This window comes from Eschrichtius robustus, chromosome 3 (assembly GCF_028021215.1).
Source record: "Eschrichtius robustus isolate mEscRob2 chromosome 3, mEscRob2.pri, whole genome shotgun sequence".
Lineage (NCBI taxonomy): Eukaryota > Metazoa > Chordata > Mammalia > Artiodactyla > Eschrichtiidae > Eschrichtius > Eschrichtius robustus.
The window spans coordinates 17,098,100-17,113,669 of NC_090826.1; the positions used below are offsets into that span (position 1 = coordinate 17,098,100).

At 59.4% G+C, this 15,570-nt stretch overlaps 1 protein-coding gene across 3 annotated transcripts in view; it reads right to left on the minus strand.

Moving 5' to 3' along the window:
* The window catches only part of HSPG2 (heparan sulfate proteoglycan 2), a 101,940-nt gene that overhangs the window by 1,491 nt on the left and 84,879 nt on the right, over positions 1-15,570 (minus strand). For all 3 annotated transcript variants that reach the window (XM_068539109.1, XM_068539110.1, XM_068539108.1), the window contains 28 exons: positions 15,206-15,347; positions 14,939-15,079; positions 14,474-14,608; positions 14,040-14,221; positions 13,319-13,514; positions 12,889-13,068; positions 12,318-12,578; positions 10,656-10,860; positions 10,016-10,113; positions 9,320-9,586; positions 8,470-8,579; positions 8,120-8,267; positions 7,921-8,037; positions 7,147-7,258; positions 6,233-6,377; positions 6,049-6,148; positions 5,796-5,905; positions 5,563-5,671; positions 4,897-4,995; positions 4,288-4,509; positions 3,753-3,997; positions 3,237-3,408; positions 3,020-3,142; positions 2,877-2,933; positions 1,047-1,122; positions 886-964; positions 689-759; positions 402-485 (listed from right to left, as the gene is read on the minus strand). In XM_068539109.1, coding sequence (XP_068395210.1) covers positions 402-485; positions 689-759; positions 886-964; positions 1,047-1,122; positions 2,877-2,933; positions 3,020-3,142; positions 3,237-3,408; positions 3,753-3,997; positions 4,288-4,509; positions 4,897-4,995; positions 5,563-5,671; positions 5,796-5,905; positions 6,049-6,148; positions 6,233-6,377; positions 7,147-7,258; positions 7,921-8,037; positions 8,120-8,267; positions 8,470-8,579; positions 9,320-9,586; positions 10,016-10,113; positions 10,656-10,860; positions 12,318-12,578; positions 12,889-13,068; positions 13,319-13,514; positions 14,040-14,221; positions 14,474-14,608; positions 14,939-15,079; positions 15,206-15,347 — 3,986 coding nt within the window. The remainder of the gene's footprint in view (positions 1-401; positions 486-688; positions 760-885; positions 965-1,046; positions 1,123-2,876; positions 2,934-3,019; positions 3,143-3,236; positions 3,409-3,752; positions 3,998-4,287; positions 4,510-4,896; positions 4,996-5,562; positions 5,672-5,795; positions 5,906-6,048; positions 6,149-6,232; positions 6,378-7,146; positions 7,259-7,920; positions 8,038-8,119; positions 8,268-8,469; positions 8,580-9,319; positions 9,587-10,015; positions 10,114-10,655; positions 10,861-12,317; positions 12,579-12,888; positions 13,069-13,318; positions 13,515-14,039; positions 14,222-14,473; positions 14,609-14,938; positions 15,080-15,205; positions 15,348-15,570) is intronic.

Consider the following 15,570-nt stretch of genomic DNA (forward strand, 5'->3'; position numbering starts at 1 on the left):
GGTCAGGCCCCTCACCACCGATCCCCTGTCCTTCTCAACCCAGTGAGAGCCCCCTCCCTTTGCTACAGAGACTTCAGTCAGAGCAGTGTGCCCCCCGCTCCCGGAGTTCTTTCTTGCCCCTCCCTCTGCTGGAGGAGAGATCTGGTCCCACAGACACAACTTCCTAGCACCCCACCCAGGCTTCATCCCTCCCCTAGGGTGCTTGTGCGCCCACCCCCCACGGAGTTCTGTCCTGCTCTGGGAGTCTGTGCTCCGGCTGGCTGGCGGGCTCTCCCCTGACCCTGGCTTCAAGTTCTGTCTCCCCAGAGCTCAATGCCTGCCTCCCTGCGCACGGTGGGGGCCGTCCTGCCCCAGTCCAGGACTCTGGGCCCTTCGCCCTAGTGCCCGGGGGGCTCCCTTACCGCAGTGCCACCACCCGATGCCACTCGCCATCGTTGATGGGGTCCTCAGAGACAAGGCGGGCCTCCCCGCTGCCCAGCTGGTAGCTGCAGTCACACAGGCCCACGAGGGTGTGAGCAGGGGTCAGGACTGGAGGGGGTGTGGGACGGTGGTGGTGGCGTGCAGCTGGGGCACTGGGCGCTGCAGCTTCTTGTTGTGGGGGGGGGGCACGGGGCTGACCGGAGGGGAAGCCACTGAAGGGTAAGGGGGCTGAGGGAAGGGAGAGGAAGCGTCGGGTGCCAGGACCCACCTGAAGACAAGGTGCCCATCCTGAAGCCCAAGACTGATGAAGTCCTTGCCTCGGCTGGACTCTCCCACCTCCTGCCAGAGAAGCACAGGGTTTCTGGGGGCTGCCGACAGCTGTGGCCTCCTCCTTCCTCTCTCCCACTTCTGTGGCCACCAGGGGGCTGGGAACCCTGAGATCCTGGGCGGGATGTCCACACTTACCACGCCCTGCCAGAGCAGTAGGCCGCTGGCCGTGCTGGTCTGAACCTCCAGCTCGATGGTCTCGGGCACCTCAGGGAGACTGTGGTGCGGGGGAAGTGGGTGAGAGGGCAGAAGCCCCAGATTCCCGTTCCCCACCCTGGGCCCACAGACTCTCTTCTCACCTCCTGGAGAGGATGCGTCCAGGGAGGGCGAGGAAGCCGTCATCGTAGAAGTAGGCTCCGTACTGCCCGGGGGCATCTGTCGCGGGAGTGGGGGCGATGCTGGGACACCTGCTCGCCCGCATGGAGCATCCATCCCGCATCGGTGCCCTTGACCCCGACCTCCACCCTGACCTGTACTACTGCAGGGCTCTGAACCTTCAGTCCCTGGAGACCCAAGGGGGCTGGGGGCAGAATTCAGAGGCCTGCGAACTTGGCTGCGAAAACATTACAGTTCTAGTCTTGCTCACTTCTCCCTGAAGGTTGGCAGTTCCTTTAGTTATGCGGGTAGGCAACACACTGAAGGAGTAGCAGGGCCTGTGACTCAGTCACCAATGGAAGATTTCCTTATTGCATTACAGTAGCTGCAAATATTTCAAAACATTGTTTATGCTTATTGCAATTGTGGTAGCTGTTGGGACTAACGACCCTAACCCTAACACTAGATCTTGTATTTAATGCGTTAATAAAGACGCAAAAAACTTCAAATATTTTGATAACCTTCTTTCAGAACAATTGATTTCCTTTGAAATCCTATGTATTTCATTCTATGCAGTCAGTAGGGTCCAGGTAGGGTGATCAACCATCCCTATTTGCCGGGTCCTGTCCTGGTTTTAGCTCTGAAAGTCCCATGTCCCCAGAAGCTCCTCAGTCCTGAGCAAATTGGGGCAGCTGGTCATCTAGGTCGGTGGCACATAAACGGTTCTTAACCTTTGTACTCCCTCCATCTTACAGACGGGAAGACAGGTTCAGGGATGAGTGACTTGCCCAGGAAGTGGGAAGCCTGGATGGCAACCTAGACCTTTCGGCTGCATTGTCCACACTATGTGTGTGGCTATAACATCCCCAGCCCTACCTGCTCAAAGCCATCCCACACCAGTGCTGGCCCCTGGGGCCTGGCAGCTACCAGGGTAGGCGACACTTTGCCACCCTCCACCAGCTGATGAAGTTAGCAGCTAACAGTTACCAAGCACCTACTATCTGCCAGTCACCATGCAGGAAGTTTCACATCCAGCTACAAACATAATTTTTAACTGGACCCTTGTAACAACCCTATGTCTTTGCTATAATATTAACAAAAGCTAACATTCTGTGCCCATTCTGGACCAGACATTGTTCTAAGCATTTAAAATACATTAAAGAATTTTACTCTCACACAAAATTTTATCCGAAGCCTTGTGGAAGGATGTTACTTCTTTCTATTTTATACGTGAGGAAACTGAGGCACAGAGAGGTTAAGTGAGTCACCCAAGTCACACAGCTAGTAAGTGGTAGAGCTAGGATTTGAACCCAGGCTCTTATCAACTATGCCACTACCTCTCCTATTATATTAGTGATAAATAAAATATGTATCTATAACGCAGTTAGCACAGGGCCTGTAAATGTTCAATAAATATTCATTTTTACAAATCATTATCATTGCTTTTAAACAGACTGTGGAATCCTTGAGAATGAGGGTCCTGCCTTACGCATCTTATATTTACTGCTCCCAGGGCAAGGATGGGCACACATACATGTCTGTTGCTGGAATGCACGAATACAGAGGAGGGTACAGAAGTGAAAGTGGTTCAAGGGCCTGCCCAAAGTCACTAGGCAGTGAGCATAGGGCAGGACCCAGCTCGGTTCGGCTGTGCTCTTCTTATTCTGTCTCTCTCTGCCCAGGGAGCCTCTCACCTGGGCTTGTTTTGTTCAGAGGCCAGGATGGAGGGGTGGGGTCATTGGAAGAGGGGCTGAGGGACCCAAAGCCTGGGAGGGACAAGCCTGCTCCTCTGGCTGGTCATGGCAAGTACGTACCGTTGCCCCCACTGCCTTCAAGATGCCAGTCGGACTCCGCTATGCCATGTGCAGAGCCTGTGGGGAGAGGCAGGGTCCAGTCGGTGGGCTGTGTCAGGCCCCAGCGCCCCAAGGGGGAGGTGGAGAGAAGCTGGGGCAGTTACCTTGTTGGCAGCGAGGGCCAGAGAAGCCGGGGGGACAGAGGCAGCGGGTGCCCTGGCAGGTACCCCCATGCAGACAGGGCTCACGGAGCTGGCAGGGGTTCTCCTCGTGCTCACAGAGGTCTCCTTTGGGCCAGGGCAGAGGTGAGTGGGCATGGGCTGGAGCGGCCACTGACCACCCCCCACCCCTCCCTCCCAGTGCCTGGCCGGGCTCCCTTGCCTTTGAAGCCGTCTCGACACAGGCACTGGAACTCGTATTCGCCGGCGGGCATGCACGTGGCACCATTGCGGCAAGGCTGGCGCTCACACGGGGAGCTGTCGTAGCACTGCCCGACGCCCCGGCTGCCCAGGAAGCTGTAGGTGAGGTCCAGCCGCTTTCCATTCACTGACACCTGTGGGCATAGGGACACTAAGGGACTCGAAGAAGGCAGGAGGCTGACGCACGGGTGTACCAGCAGAGAGAAGACTGCAGCAGAGGGTAGCTGGGAGCCCAGGCTGGAACTTGAGCAGTAACGTGGGTTTCTAGGGTCTGGGGGGAGGACCAAAGTCGAGGGTCTACTGTGCGCCAGAAGTATCCATCAGTGCAGTCCCTCCTCACTACAACCTTCAAAGCAGGTGTAATTATCCCCATTTTACAGAGGAGGAAACTGAGGCTCTGATCCCAAGCGCCTTGGGCTGGCTGCAGGCGGAGGGAAATCACCCCGCCCTCCCCGCTTGCCGTCTGGAAGTCGCTCACCTCGCCCACGCAGCCGCGGAAGTGAGCGCTCACGTTGGTGGCCAGGGGCAGCTGCATGGACGGCTCCACACCACCCAGGTAGAGCAGGGTGTGCAGGTTGAGGCCCTGGCTCTTGCCGGGTGAGGAGCGCAGCACAGGGCGCCCGCCGTTCACCCGCAGGCTGCCGTCCTTGTTGAGACGCTCTGCGGACATGCGATGCCAGCGGCCCAGGGCCAGGGGCTCGGAGCTCCGCAGAATGGCCAGCCCTGGGGAGGACGCCGGCAGGGTTGGCACACGGATGGCCCTCTGCCCTGTCCCACCCCCTACAGGAACTTGAGCAGACAGGGAACCTCCTTCAGCCCCCCAGTGTCCCAGAGGAACCCGAGAGGTCTAGAGACTCACTTCAGGTCACACGCAGAGAAGCAACGTGAAGAACACGGGACTCCGGTTGGTCTGACTTCAGAATTTATTCCTCCCGCCTCCCGGGGGTGTGGAGGGCCAGGGGGGCACGGAGCTCGGTGCCTACAGCTCAACTGCATTTGGTGTCGGTGCTCACCTGACCCCAACTCATAGCGGAACTCCAGGTGGCCGCCAACCATCGCCAGGGACACGAAATCCTCCACAGGCCCGCTCTTCCCCCCGCTGAACAGCAGGACTCCGTCAGGTGCCAGCGGCTTAAACTCAACGTCCAGGCGTAGCTCGTGGTGCGTGTTGGTGAGAGCAGGCAGCGCCAGGTAGGAGCCCGCGCCCGACAGGGAAGGGGTGGTCACAGTCACACCTGCAGCAGCCACAGATCAGCCAGGGCAGTGGGGATGCCAGAGTCCTGGGAGGGCTCCAACTATGCAGCCTTCCTCTGGGACCCCTGCCCACCCCACTCTCCAGTCCTAGAGGCTCGGGACCAGCTGGGCAATGGCTGCAACAGCCTAGAAGCACCCTGCCCCCAGCACTACAGACCAGGCTGGATCTCCAGTTAGATGGGGTTCCCCTTTGGGGCCCTTGTGTACGGGATTCAGGCTGGGCAGAAGCTTGGCCAGGTGACTTTGAGGCCCTCTGGCTCTGGAATAATTTTATCATCCACAGGGCCCGTCATGGCCTCAGAATGCCCTGCCCAGCTTCTCCCATCCTTACTGGGATCACTGGGGGTCTCAGGCCCAGCTCCACTTACCTTCCTCACACCTCACCCCTGAGCGGCCCAGGTGGCAGCGGCAGGTGTAGCCTCGGCCGTCGGGCCGGTTCACACAGGTGGCGTCGGGTCCACAGGCCTCTGGGGGACACACAGGCCAATGAGGAGGACATTGAGGTGGCCTGGGAGATGGTGGGGTCCTGATGCCAGAGCTCTACCTATTGCACCCCGGGGGCCTTGGCTACTTAGGGCCAGGCCAGCCTGCGAGGGCTGCATCGGGAGACCGGGGAAGAGGAATGGATTTGGGCAAGGGTGGGGCCAGAGGAGGCTGGGCAGGGAGAGAGCAAGGGGGGCAGTGAACGAGTGACTCTTTTGTTCTTGAAAGACTGTACCTGGGTGGTGGGTAGTGGGGTGAGTGCCTTGGTAACAGATGGGAAGGTGGTAGGTACCAGGGAGCAGTGATTGGGGCTGGGGGGAGTGTCCGGGTACAGTGAGGGGGGACGAGTGCTTGGGTAGCAGAGATGGGAGGCATGGTGGGTATTAGGGTGGCAGTGATGGAAGTCAGAATCCAGGAAGAGTGGTTAAGTACTCGGGAAAGACGGAGAGAGTGTGGTGAGTACAGTTAGCAGTTGGGGTGGATATGACAGGGCAGCAACGGGCAGAGGGAAGAGCCCGGAGTGGCAGTGATGGAGAGGTTGGGTTACACACCTGGGTGGCAGTGCAGGGCCTGCGAGTGCTCACAGCGGCTCCCGGTGAAGCCAGCCGGGCACACACACACATAGCTGCTGCTCTCCGAGTCCTGGCACTGGCCCCCGTTCTGCAAAGCAGCCCCCGGAAGTCAGACCGAGAGCACTCTGGCCCTTCCCCACTCCCCACCAGGGCCGGCCATGGCTGAGGACAGCGGCCTGGGCGGCCGGGAGGAGTGTGCGGTGTGGGGTTACCTGGCAGGGCCGGTCCCGACAGGTGGGGCAGTGGGAGATGCCATGCGCTGTAAGGTTGAGGTCGTGGAAGACGATCTCCTCACCCTGGATGCGCAGCTCCCGGACACAGCCTGGGGGGCGGGCAGGCAGGATGAGCCAAGGCAGGGGTGCTGGGAGGCCTGCCCAGCTCCAACCCACGCCCTGCAGTGCCCTCCCAGGTGCTCTGCCAGCCAGGTGAGGTCTGGCCAGGGCTGAAGGTGGGGAGGGGGTTCACCTATGAAGCCGCTGCTCAGCCCTGCCTTGGGGATGGCGCCATAGTCGGGGTAGCCACCCAGGTAGAGCTCCTCATTCAGGTCCAGACCCTGGAACTTGCCCTGGACAGGGGGTAAGTCAGGAATGGCAGAGGCTGAGCGGAGGTGGGGAGGGGCTAGGAATAGAGGAACGGGGCTGGGTCTCACCTGGGAGGTGCCGTTGACCGGGGCCAGGCTGCCCACGACCAGGGAGCCCTGGGTGAGGCTGCGCAGCAGGGTCACGGTGTGGAACTGGCCCAGTGCTAGCGGTGCGGGGTGACGGATGGTGGCCATGCCCGAGCCTGCATCAAACCTGCTCCGCGGGGTGGGAGGGAGGGCCAGAGCGGGAGAGAGCGGATATGGGGTTTGTAGGAAAGGCTGGGCAGGGAGCCCGGGCTGGGCAAAGGTGTTGACGCCATTCCCTGCCATCCTGCTCCAGTTCCTCTCCCTGCCTTGTGCTCTCGCCCCATCACCACCCCCAGCTCACCCTATCCCTGCACCTCCCCAGGGGTTCTTCTTCTCCTACACTCTTTCCCTGGGAGCTTATTCAGAGCAGCCCCCGGGGCTCCAAGTGCCCCTGGCTCTAGGCCCTACAGCCTAGCACCTGGCCTCACTGTTCGTCTGAGCACTCCTCCCTCGGAGATGACCTTGTTTCTTTCCTTCTTTGTTTGTGGCTGGTCTTCCCCAACTAGAATATTCATTCCCACAAGGGCCAGAACTTGATTTGTTTTGTTTGTATCAGTGCCTGGCACATAGTAGGTATTCAGCAAAAAACTGTTGAATGAATAACTGAATGAATGAATTCTGGCCTGCAGCAGTCCCGCCCTGGAAGGACACACTCAGCATCGCTGTATTTCTGCCGCAACTGTGTGCAAGTCTGAGGCCGCTTCCTCCGCACCCGGCTGGTGCACTGTGCTGACCCCGGCAGCATGGGGGTCACCGAGGGTAACGGCCACACCTCCTCCTTCTTTCAGAACCTCCGTCGTACAACTCAGCCCAAGGTGGTGTGTGCCTGACGAAAATCCCGCAATCTAGTCCCCCAGCCCCGCTTCCCCTGTAAACCGGGAGGGCGAGGGTCTCACCGGAACTCGGGCCTCCCGCCCACAAGGCCGAAGGAGATGAAGTCGGGCTGCCTGTTGGCCAGGTTGGTGGGGCTCCCTGGGATCCGCTTCTGCCCGTTGTACAGCAGCAGCCCTGGGCGGGCACAGCTGTGTTAGGGCCTCCCGTCCAGCTATGGGCTCCCTGTCTGCCCAGCCCCGGAACGAATGGCCCAAGCTTGTGAGCCTTTCCCCTCGCTAACTGCTGTCCCTCCCTCCGGCACACCCCACACAGCCAGGGCGTCTCACTCTCAGGATGGCGCCCTAAACAGAAGGGCCTTGCTGAAGCCCCTGGAAAGAAGCTGAATTTGCTTCACTTACACTGCAGGGTCTACCTGAGGGAGGAGAGGGAGGCGGAGACTCACCCGAGTAGAGAACGAGGCCTGGACAGTGAAAGTCAGAGACCCGTAAGAGGTGGGAGGAGACAGATGAGAGAGAGAGAGAGAGAGAGAGGAGGGAAGGGTGAGAGATGGGGAAAAGGAGGAAGGAGCAGAGACAGGAGTAGGGAGATGGGACAGAAGGACTGGGGGTTGCTGCATCAATGGCAGAGGGACCGGGGGAGGTTTGGGTGCAGGTATCACAGAGGAGGGAATGGAGAAGAGGAGGCATGAGAGAGCCAGAGGGGGAGGCCCGGCCGGCCTGGAGCCCCTGGGGCAGGGAAGGCTGAGGACTGGGGGCTGCCAGGGCTCATACCCTGATGGCAGTGACTTCGGAGATCCCCAGCCCCGGGTCCCCCCAATCAGCTCCTCCCCTGCTCACCATCCGCTGAGTCGGGCCGGAAGGTGATCTTGATCTCAAACTTCCTGTAGGCATCCTTGATGGTGGGCAGCGGCAGGAAAGAGTGGGGGGTCTGCGTGAAGTAGGGCACCACCCGCTCTGCAGGCAGAAAGCACAGTTCAAGACGCCACCCACAAGGCGGCGGGCAGGGTGCCGCCTATCCCGGGGTGTGTGGTCTCACCTGGCACCTGCAGATGGGCAAAGGCTTTGACCTTGCCCTGGCGGTTGGTGGCGGTGCAGACATAGGTGCCTGCGTCCTGGGGCTGGACCGAGGGCAGCAGCAGCATGTTGTTCTCCAGGCGGCTGTCGGGCGGCAGGTTCCCATCCAGCTGCAAACACACTGGCACTTTGAACCCTGGCCTTGGCCCACACCTCCACGGGGCCTGTCTCCCATCCCTGCCTGGGGCCCACCCTCAGACGTGGAGCACATACTCCGGGCCAAGCCTGGGCCAGCTCCTGGGGGCACCGAGATGGTGAAGACCTGGTCCCTGCCCCTCAGGTACGCCCGCTGGTTCCCTGCCTAGCATTTACCTTGCTCCAGGTGATGTCAGGAGTGGGGTAGCCAGAGGCCATGCAGGGGAAGACAGCTGCAGAACCAGTGGGCACACGGACCTCTGGGGGCGTTGAGATCTGGGGCAAGGCTGAGAGGGGAGGAGGAGACACAGGCCATCAACCTGATGACACCAACCGTTTGTGAGCCCAGCCTGTGTCCTGACTTGTTTAATCCTCATGCCATCCCTGGAAGGGAGGCACTATGTCCCCATTTCACAGATGAGGAAACTGTGGCTGTTCACTCCTGGTTGCACAGGTGGAACCAGGCAGAGCCAGGGCTCAGGGACAGGTCCAACTGACCCCACAGACCGAGCCTCTTCAACACACCTGGGTGGAAAATTGTGCAGCCCTCTGGGGACCTGAAAAGGGGGTACTAGGGCAGTGTGGGTGAGTCTGGGGCAAGTCATAGGGCTTGGGGTGAAAAAGAATAGCCTCTGAAGAACACACAGACTGTGTCTGCCTGGCATCATCCATTGTCCATGTTTTCCTGTCTTTTACGTCTGTTTTGTGTTTGTGCTGTCTCTGCCATCAGACTGAGCTGTAGGTCTCCCTCATCAGAGCAGGAGCTCCAGCAGGTGAAGACTACTTATCTGATTTCCTCTTGATGCCCCATGGCATAGCTTTTCCCTGCAAGTTCCAGCTGCCCTAGAGGAACACTCACTGCTATCCCCTGCTGCACCTGCTTGTTATGAAACCTGCTCCCTAAATACACCAAATTGAAAATCCCCAAGAGAGCAGGAAGGAGGAGTAGCGCAGGTAAGGCAGGAGATGGCGTGAGAGCAGCCCCTGCACGCTCCCCGGCCCCGCAGAGGTCCCTGCCAGCCTTCACCTTGCACGAGCAGCAGCACGTGGGACTGGGTGGTGCCTGCGGCGTTGGTGGCAGTGCAGCGGTACTGTCCTGCGTCAGCCAGCTCCACGTGGGCGATCCTGACGATGCCTCCGCTCTGCACGATGCCAGGCCGCAGGCGCCCTCCGACTTTGCTCCACGTCACCTGAGGCTTGGGGTCACCCAGGGCCAGGCACTCGAACTCCACGGCATGGCCGACCACCACGGTCTGCACGGAGGTCCGGATGTTGATGAGCACAGAGGGCAGAGCTGGGGGAGGATGAGGCAGAACCGAGTGAGGCCAGCCTGCTGCAGGCCTGGGCTCAGAGAAGCCGCAGACTGCCCCAGAACAGGTGAGCACTGGAGCCCGAGGCATTCAGCATTTCATTCGCTTTTTCGTGCATCCGCTCATTAGCGCGCTCACTTGTTTGCTCTCTGTTCATTCGTTTTACTCACTTGTGCATCCGCAGTCATTTTCATTGGTTTGTCTGAGCACCCACTCACTCCGCCCATCTCCCTTCTTCCCCCCTCCCTTGCAATATTTGTCAAGCCGCCTCACTCTGTGCTAGACGAAAGCAAGATACAATCGAATAATTCTCTTTATTTGTACACATTTAAGGGGTTTCTTGGGGAATATGGTCCCTGTGCCCTTCATCTCTGTCCGCTGCTCTTAGCAGAAGCCTGAAGCCACCGTCCTACCTTGGACAACAAGCTGGGCACTGGCCTGGGCCTGTCCCCATGGTCCATGGGCCTGGCAAACATACGTCCCTTGGCAGCTCTGGTCCAAGTTCTGGATTCTGTAAAGAAAAAAAATAATACGACATCAGTGAATAAAAACAATTGGTGAGAATACTTTGCAATTGTGTGGGAGTTAAAAGTCGTCAAGTATCAGCACACGATGTAAACTTCTAGTCTCCCCAAAACCATGGGAGGTAGGTAGGAAGTCAGGGTGAGTGTCACCACACCCATTTTTGACCAAGACCTTGTGGTCTAGAGTTCCAGATCACACAGTTATCAAGTAGCAGAGCTGAGATCTGGGTCATATGTATATGTCTGGTCTCAGAGCTTGTTCTCTTCCCTTTAACAATAATACGAACATGGGCCACTGATTACTGAAGGCCTTCCACATGCTAAGCACTGTGTTAAGTGCTTTAGGTTATCTCATTCCGGTCTCATATAACCCACTGTACAGCTGAGAACACTGAGGCTCAGGGAGGTGAAGTGACTTGCCCAAGGCCATTGTTTTATGCTAAGCCCAGTAGGACAGGTATTCTAACAGCCCCACTGGGTGCCTTGGGCTGGGGTGCCCAAGTTCAGTCCTGCCCCTGCCTCCACTCACCGGAGCACCCCATCGTGCATGCTGTGGCCAGGAGGCAGCTGACCCCCTTCTTTGATCCAGCGGAGTTGAGTGCCCGGGTCGCTGGGCACGACACAGTGGAACTCGACGCTGGCCCCTATGCTCTTGGTCTCCAGCTGAGGCGTGACCTGAACGGTGGGCGCGGATCCTGCTGGGATGGGGGTGGCGGGGAGAGAGCCGGAGGGGCCTGCGGGGACAGGTAAGAGGTTGTGCGCGCGCACGTGTGTGTGTGTGTGTGTGTGTGTGTGTGTATGTGTGATATCCCCGATGCCCCTCCAGGACCCAGGAAACCCCCATCCTAACATTCAGGGGACGTTCTCCTGTTTGCCTCTCTGACCAGGGAAAAGAGACCTTTCATTGGCAGATTCATTCATCTGCTCACTCGTGCAGTCATTCAATCAACACAAGTAAGAGCCTGTGGAATGCTGGGCTGTGCTTCCAGAAGCTCCTGGCCTTCGGGAGGGGAGGGCAGCCCAAGGCGAGAGCGGGAGCGGTCGGCCTTGGAAAGATTCAGACATCTGAAGGAAGGACAGCAAAGACTATTCTGGCTCTAGTCTAGAATAGGAGAGGGACTTCCCCGGTGGCGCAGTGGTTAAGAATCCGCCTGCCAAAGCAGGGGACACGGGTTCAGGCCCTGGTCCGGGAAGATCCCACATGCCAAGGAGCAACTAAGCCCGTGTGCCACAACTGCTGAAGCCCACGTGCCTAGAGCCCGTGCTGCACAACAAGAGAGGCCACCGCAATGAGAAGCCCACGCAACGTAATGAAGAGTAGTCCCCACTTGCTGCAACTAGAGAAAGCCTGCGCACAGCAACGAAGACCCAACCCAGCCATAACTAACTAACTAACTAACTAACTAACTAACTAACTAACTAACTAACTAACAGGAGGATCCCAGGTGAAGGCACCTAATGTCCGGGTGCAGGGGACATACGGGAGGGTGGGTCAAATGCATACTATCACCATTTACCAAGTGCCTACTAGGTGCCACGGGCTCTACATATGTGTCCCTTTCTAAGTCAGCCTATGTGCTGGCATTGTCCTCTCTACTTTACCGGATGAAGACAGTGAGGCTTGAAGTTCACTGACTTGGCCAAGGTCACACAACTATCAAGTGATCGGGCTGTGCGCTGAACCCAGGACCTGGGCTCACTTCAGTCCAGGCTCTTGAGGAGACCACGGAGATGGGGGATTCTTTGGAGACCCACTGAAACCCTGGGCATCGGGGGTGGGTGCTGCCCTATCACAGATGCATTGTTGTCACCGTCCAGCATTTACGCAGCCCGTTCTGGGTGCTGTGGTGGACCAGCCCAGGGCTGCTGAGGTGACTGGGTCCAGGCCCTGCCCTGAGCATCCTCGTCTGGCAGGTGAGGCAGGCTGGGGTACTCATGTAAACATAGCCTCTGGCAGCGTGAGGTCAATGCCAAGGGAGGGATGCAGCAGTGAGAGCTAGAGTTGCTGAGAACAAAGTGACCGGGGTCTTCCTGGGGGAAAAGAAGGCATTCCAGCTAGGGTAGTGGAGGGGAGTCTTTGTGCCCCAGGTGGGGGTCCCCCGGCACCAGCTGAGGGGTAAGTGAAAGGCTCGGACAAGCGCCTGGAGGAAAGCTGACCTCCTTCTGCCCAGCCTGAGCTGGGGCTGCTCACCTCGGACCAGCACCTGGGCGAAGGCCTCAGCTGAGCCCACCTTGTTGGTGACCCGGCAGCGGTAGCGGCCTGAGTCCGCAGGGGCCGCAGGCTCAAAGAGTAGCATCTCATTCCTGGTGGTCGCCCTCCCAGGGAGGCTGCCGCCCACACGGCTCCACTGGAAGGTGAGTGGGGGCGTCCCATGAGCCAGGCACTGGAGCTGCACCGTCTCCCCTGCCTGCACCGAGGCGTGCTCCGGGACTGTGGTGGCATACGGCGGGCCTGGGGTTGGAGACACAGAGGTCAGGGCGGCGAAGAGCAGAGGTCAGGATGGGAGCAGGTGCTGGGCCCTGGCGACTTGCCAAAGGACCAGGGAAGCTGAACGGGGAGCCCAGAGGACTGGGGATGGGGGAAGCCAAGGTCCCAGGAGGGGACGTGGGTTTTAGGTTAGGGCAGGCTCCGGGGCCTGAGGTGCATGCGACCCTCCAGATGGGGTTCCTGGAGTTCTGTCCAGGGTGTGGCCTGGTTGGGGGGCTCAGACCTCCATGCAGTGCGGAGAGGGTAGCCCGAGGAGGGTGGACGAGGGCCTTACTCTCTACATGCAGGGCGATGGTGGCCTCAGCATGCCCGGCAGGGTTAGTGGCGTTGCAGATGTACTGGCCCGAGTCCTGCTGGGCTACCCGTGGGATGATTAGCGTGTCACCTTCCAGCTGGTGCTGCCATGGCAGCGGGGAGCGCAGCTTGGACCAGTGGATAGTGGGCGTGGGGCTGCCTGTGGAGTGGAGTGGCAGAGGTTGGTGGGCTGCCCCAGGACTGGCTGGGGGTGGGATGGTCAGGAAGGGACCTGGGTAAGCTTGCTCCTTCATGGGGGGCACAAAGTGGGCACCTCAGCCATCACTGGGAGATTGCCAGCAGCAAAGCCCCCTTCCTGAGCATGACATCATCTTCAGGTCTCTTGTGTCTAAATTCAGGCCCCAGGGCCCGCTGCTCTGCCTGCCCTGTGTGCCAGCCCCCGTCCACACCTGTGGCTGAGCAGCGCAGGGTGGCCGTGTGTCCAGCTTCCACAGTCAGCTCGGCTTCTTCTACCTGGACCTGGGGGGTCCCTGGGGCCACAGTGCCCGTGTCTACAATTACTTCCACTCGCTTCTGCGCTGTGCCCAGTGCATTCTGAGCTAGGCAGACGTAGACGCCTGCATCTGATGGTTTAGCTGACGAAATCTGGAAGAAGCAAGGATGTTGGTTATGGGGCCACTGAGGGCGGGACCTTGGCATCAGCCCTCTGGCTTGGTTTCACCTCTTTCTTCTACCCGTCCCTTTGTTTTTAGCTTTCCTATTTGACTGGATGCTTGAGGGCTCACACTCAAGATATCCCATTAGTCTATCCATCCACACATCCACCCCCCCATCTACCCGTCCATGCATCCATCATCCATACATCTACCCACCTATCCACTCATCCACCCATTTACCCATCCATCCATCCATCCATCTACCCACCCACCTACCCATCCATCCATCCACCTACCCACCCAACCACCCATCCTTCTACCCATTCCTCCTTCCACCTTCCTTCTTTCTTCCTGACCATCTTCCCATCTACCCATCATCCACCTATCCCATCCCTCCCTTTCTCCACCAATTCATCACCCATCTGTCCATCCACCACTCTTTCCTCCAGGTAACTGCTCAAGAACGGGCCCTGACTGGGCCTCAGATCCAGAGGTGAGACCCCCCTGACATCACCTGCAGCACCGTGTGGCTGTCCACGAGCCCAGGTGCCCGCTGCTCCAGGTTGGTGGGGGCACCGATCCGGGTCCAGCGAGCAGAAGAGCGGGGCTCCCCAGCACTGACGCACTCCAGGGCGATGGCCTTTCCCACTTTCACCCGCACAGGGCTCTCGGGGAGCACAGACACTGTCGGGGGCCCTGCCCAGAGGAATGACACCACTGATACACACACAGGGCTCTGCTGGTCACGTGCACTGTCACAGCCCCCTTACCAGTAACTGCCAGTGGGCACTAGTCTCCCCACTGCACCCATGTAGAGACCGAGGCTCAGAGAGGGAGAATGCCCAAGAGGGAGGCAGTGGCAGAGGCTGGATTTAAGCCTGGAGGTTCTGAGCTCGGAATCAGGGCTGGAAACATGAAGTCAGAGCCCATGGGGTTGAAGGCCCTCACCGTGCACGCTGAGGTTCACGACACTCTGGGCCACACCATAGGCATTGGAGGCCACGCAGCGGTAGGCACCGTGGTTGCTGGGCCGGGTGCCCACGATGGTGATGATGGAGCCGTTGGGGCTGATGTGGACATTGTCTGCGGGGTTGGCATCAAGGAGGGTGTGGTCAGTGAGGGTGTCCTCCTGCCTTGGCGCTGCCAGTAGGCACACCAGTGCCCCATGGCCCCGACCCCTCCGGTCTGGGTGTATCCAGCTCACAGGGTCACGGATGGTTGATAAACAAGTCCTTGGAGACTCCTGGGTCCAGCCCTCTCACCATCCAGATAGGGACACCAAGTCCCCAGAGGGGAAGGGCTTTACCCGGGGTCACACAGAAAGTTTGGTGCCACGGTCGTCTCTGCCCAGCCGCCAGTGGTGATCCTCGTGCATTCACACCCGCCTCCAGCCCCCCACCCCGCCCGGCTCACCCTCCAGCTCCTGGTTCCGAGTCTTCCACTCAAGGCTGATGGGGGCTGCCCCATCATGGATGAGGCACTTGAAGCTGGCATCTTGGCCCTGCCGCACGGTGCTGCTGGGCGGGTCGATAGAGATGACAGGGCTCCTAAGGCCTGGGGGAGGACAGAGGCAGAGGGCTGGGCTCAGCAGGGCTGGGGGGGCTCCCCCGCCTCCCCTCCCCCCGCCTCAGCCCCAGTGTCTCCCTGCCTCCCCCTGCCCGTGGCGTCCGCCTCACTCACGGTACGAGGACCCTGCACTGGGCGGGACAGTGACCGTGAAGGAGGCCTCGTGCTCAGGGCCCGAGCTGCCAACCACACGGCACACGTATTCTCCGGAGTCGGCCTGGGACAGGTGGTGGAGCCGCAGCCGGGAGCCGTGGGTCTGTCGGAGTGAGGAGAGGGTGGCCATCGTGCCAGAGCACTCAGGACAGGGCAAGTCCCCAAGCCCGGCTGTGACAGTGCCCAAGAGTTCTCAGGAGCTCAGGGCTCCAGCTGGTGGAGATGAGGAAGCTTCATTCACAGAATCCTACAAGTCCACTCCATGCCCTTTTCAGAGGAGGAAACTGCTGCAGGAAATGATTCAGCAGCAAAGCCAGGAGAAAAAC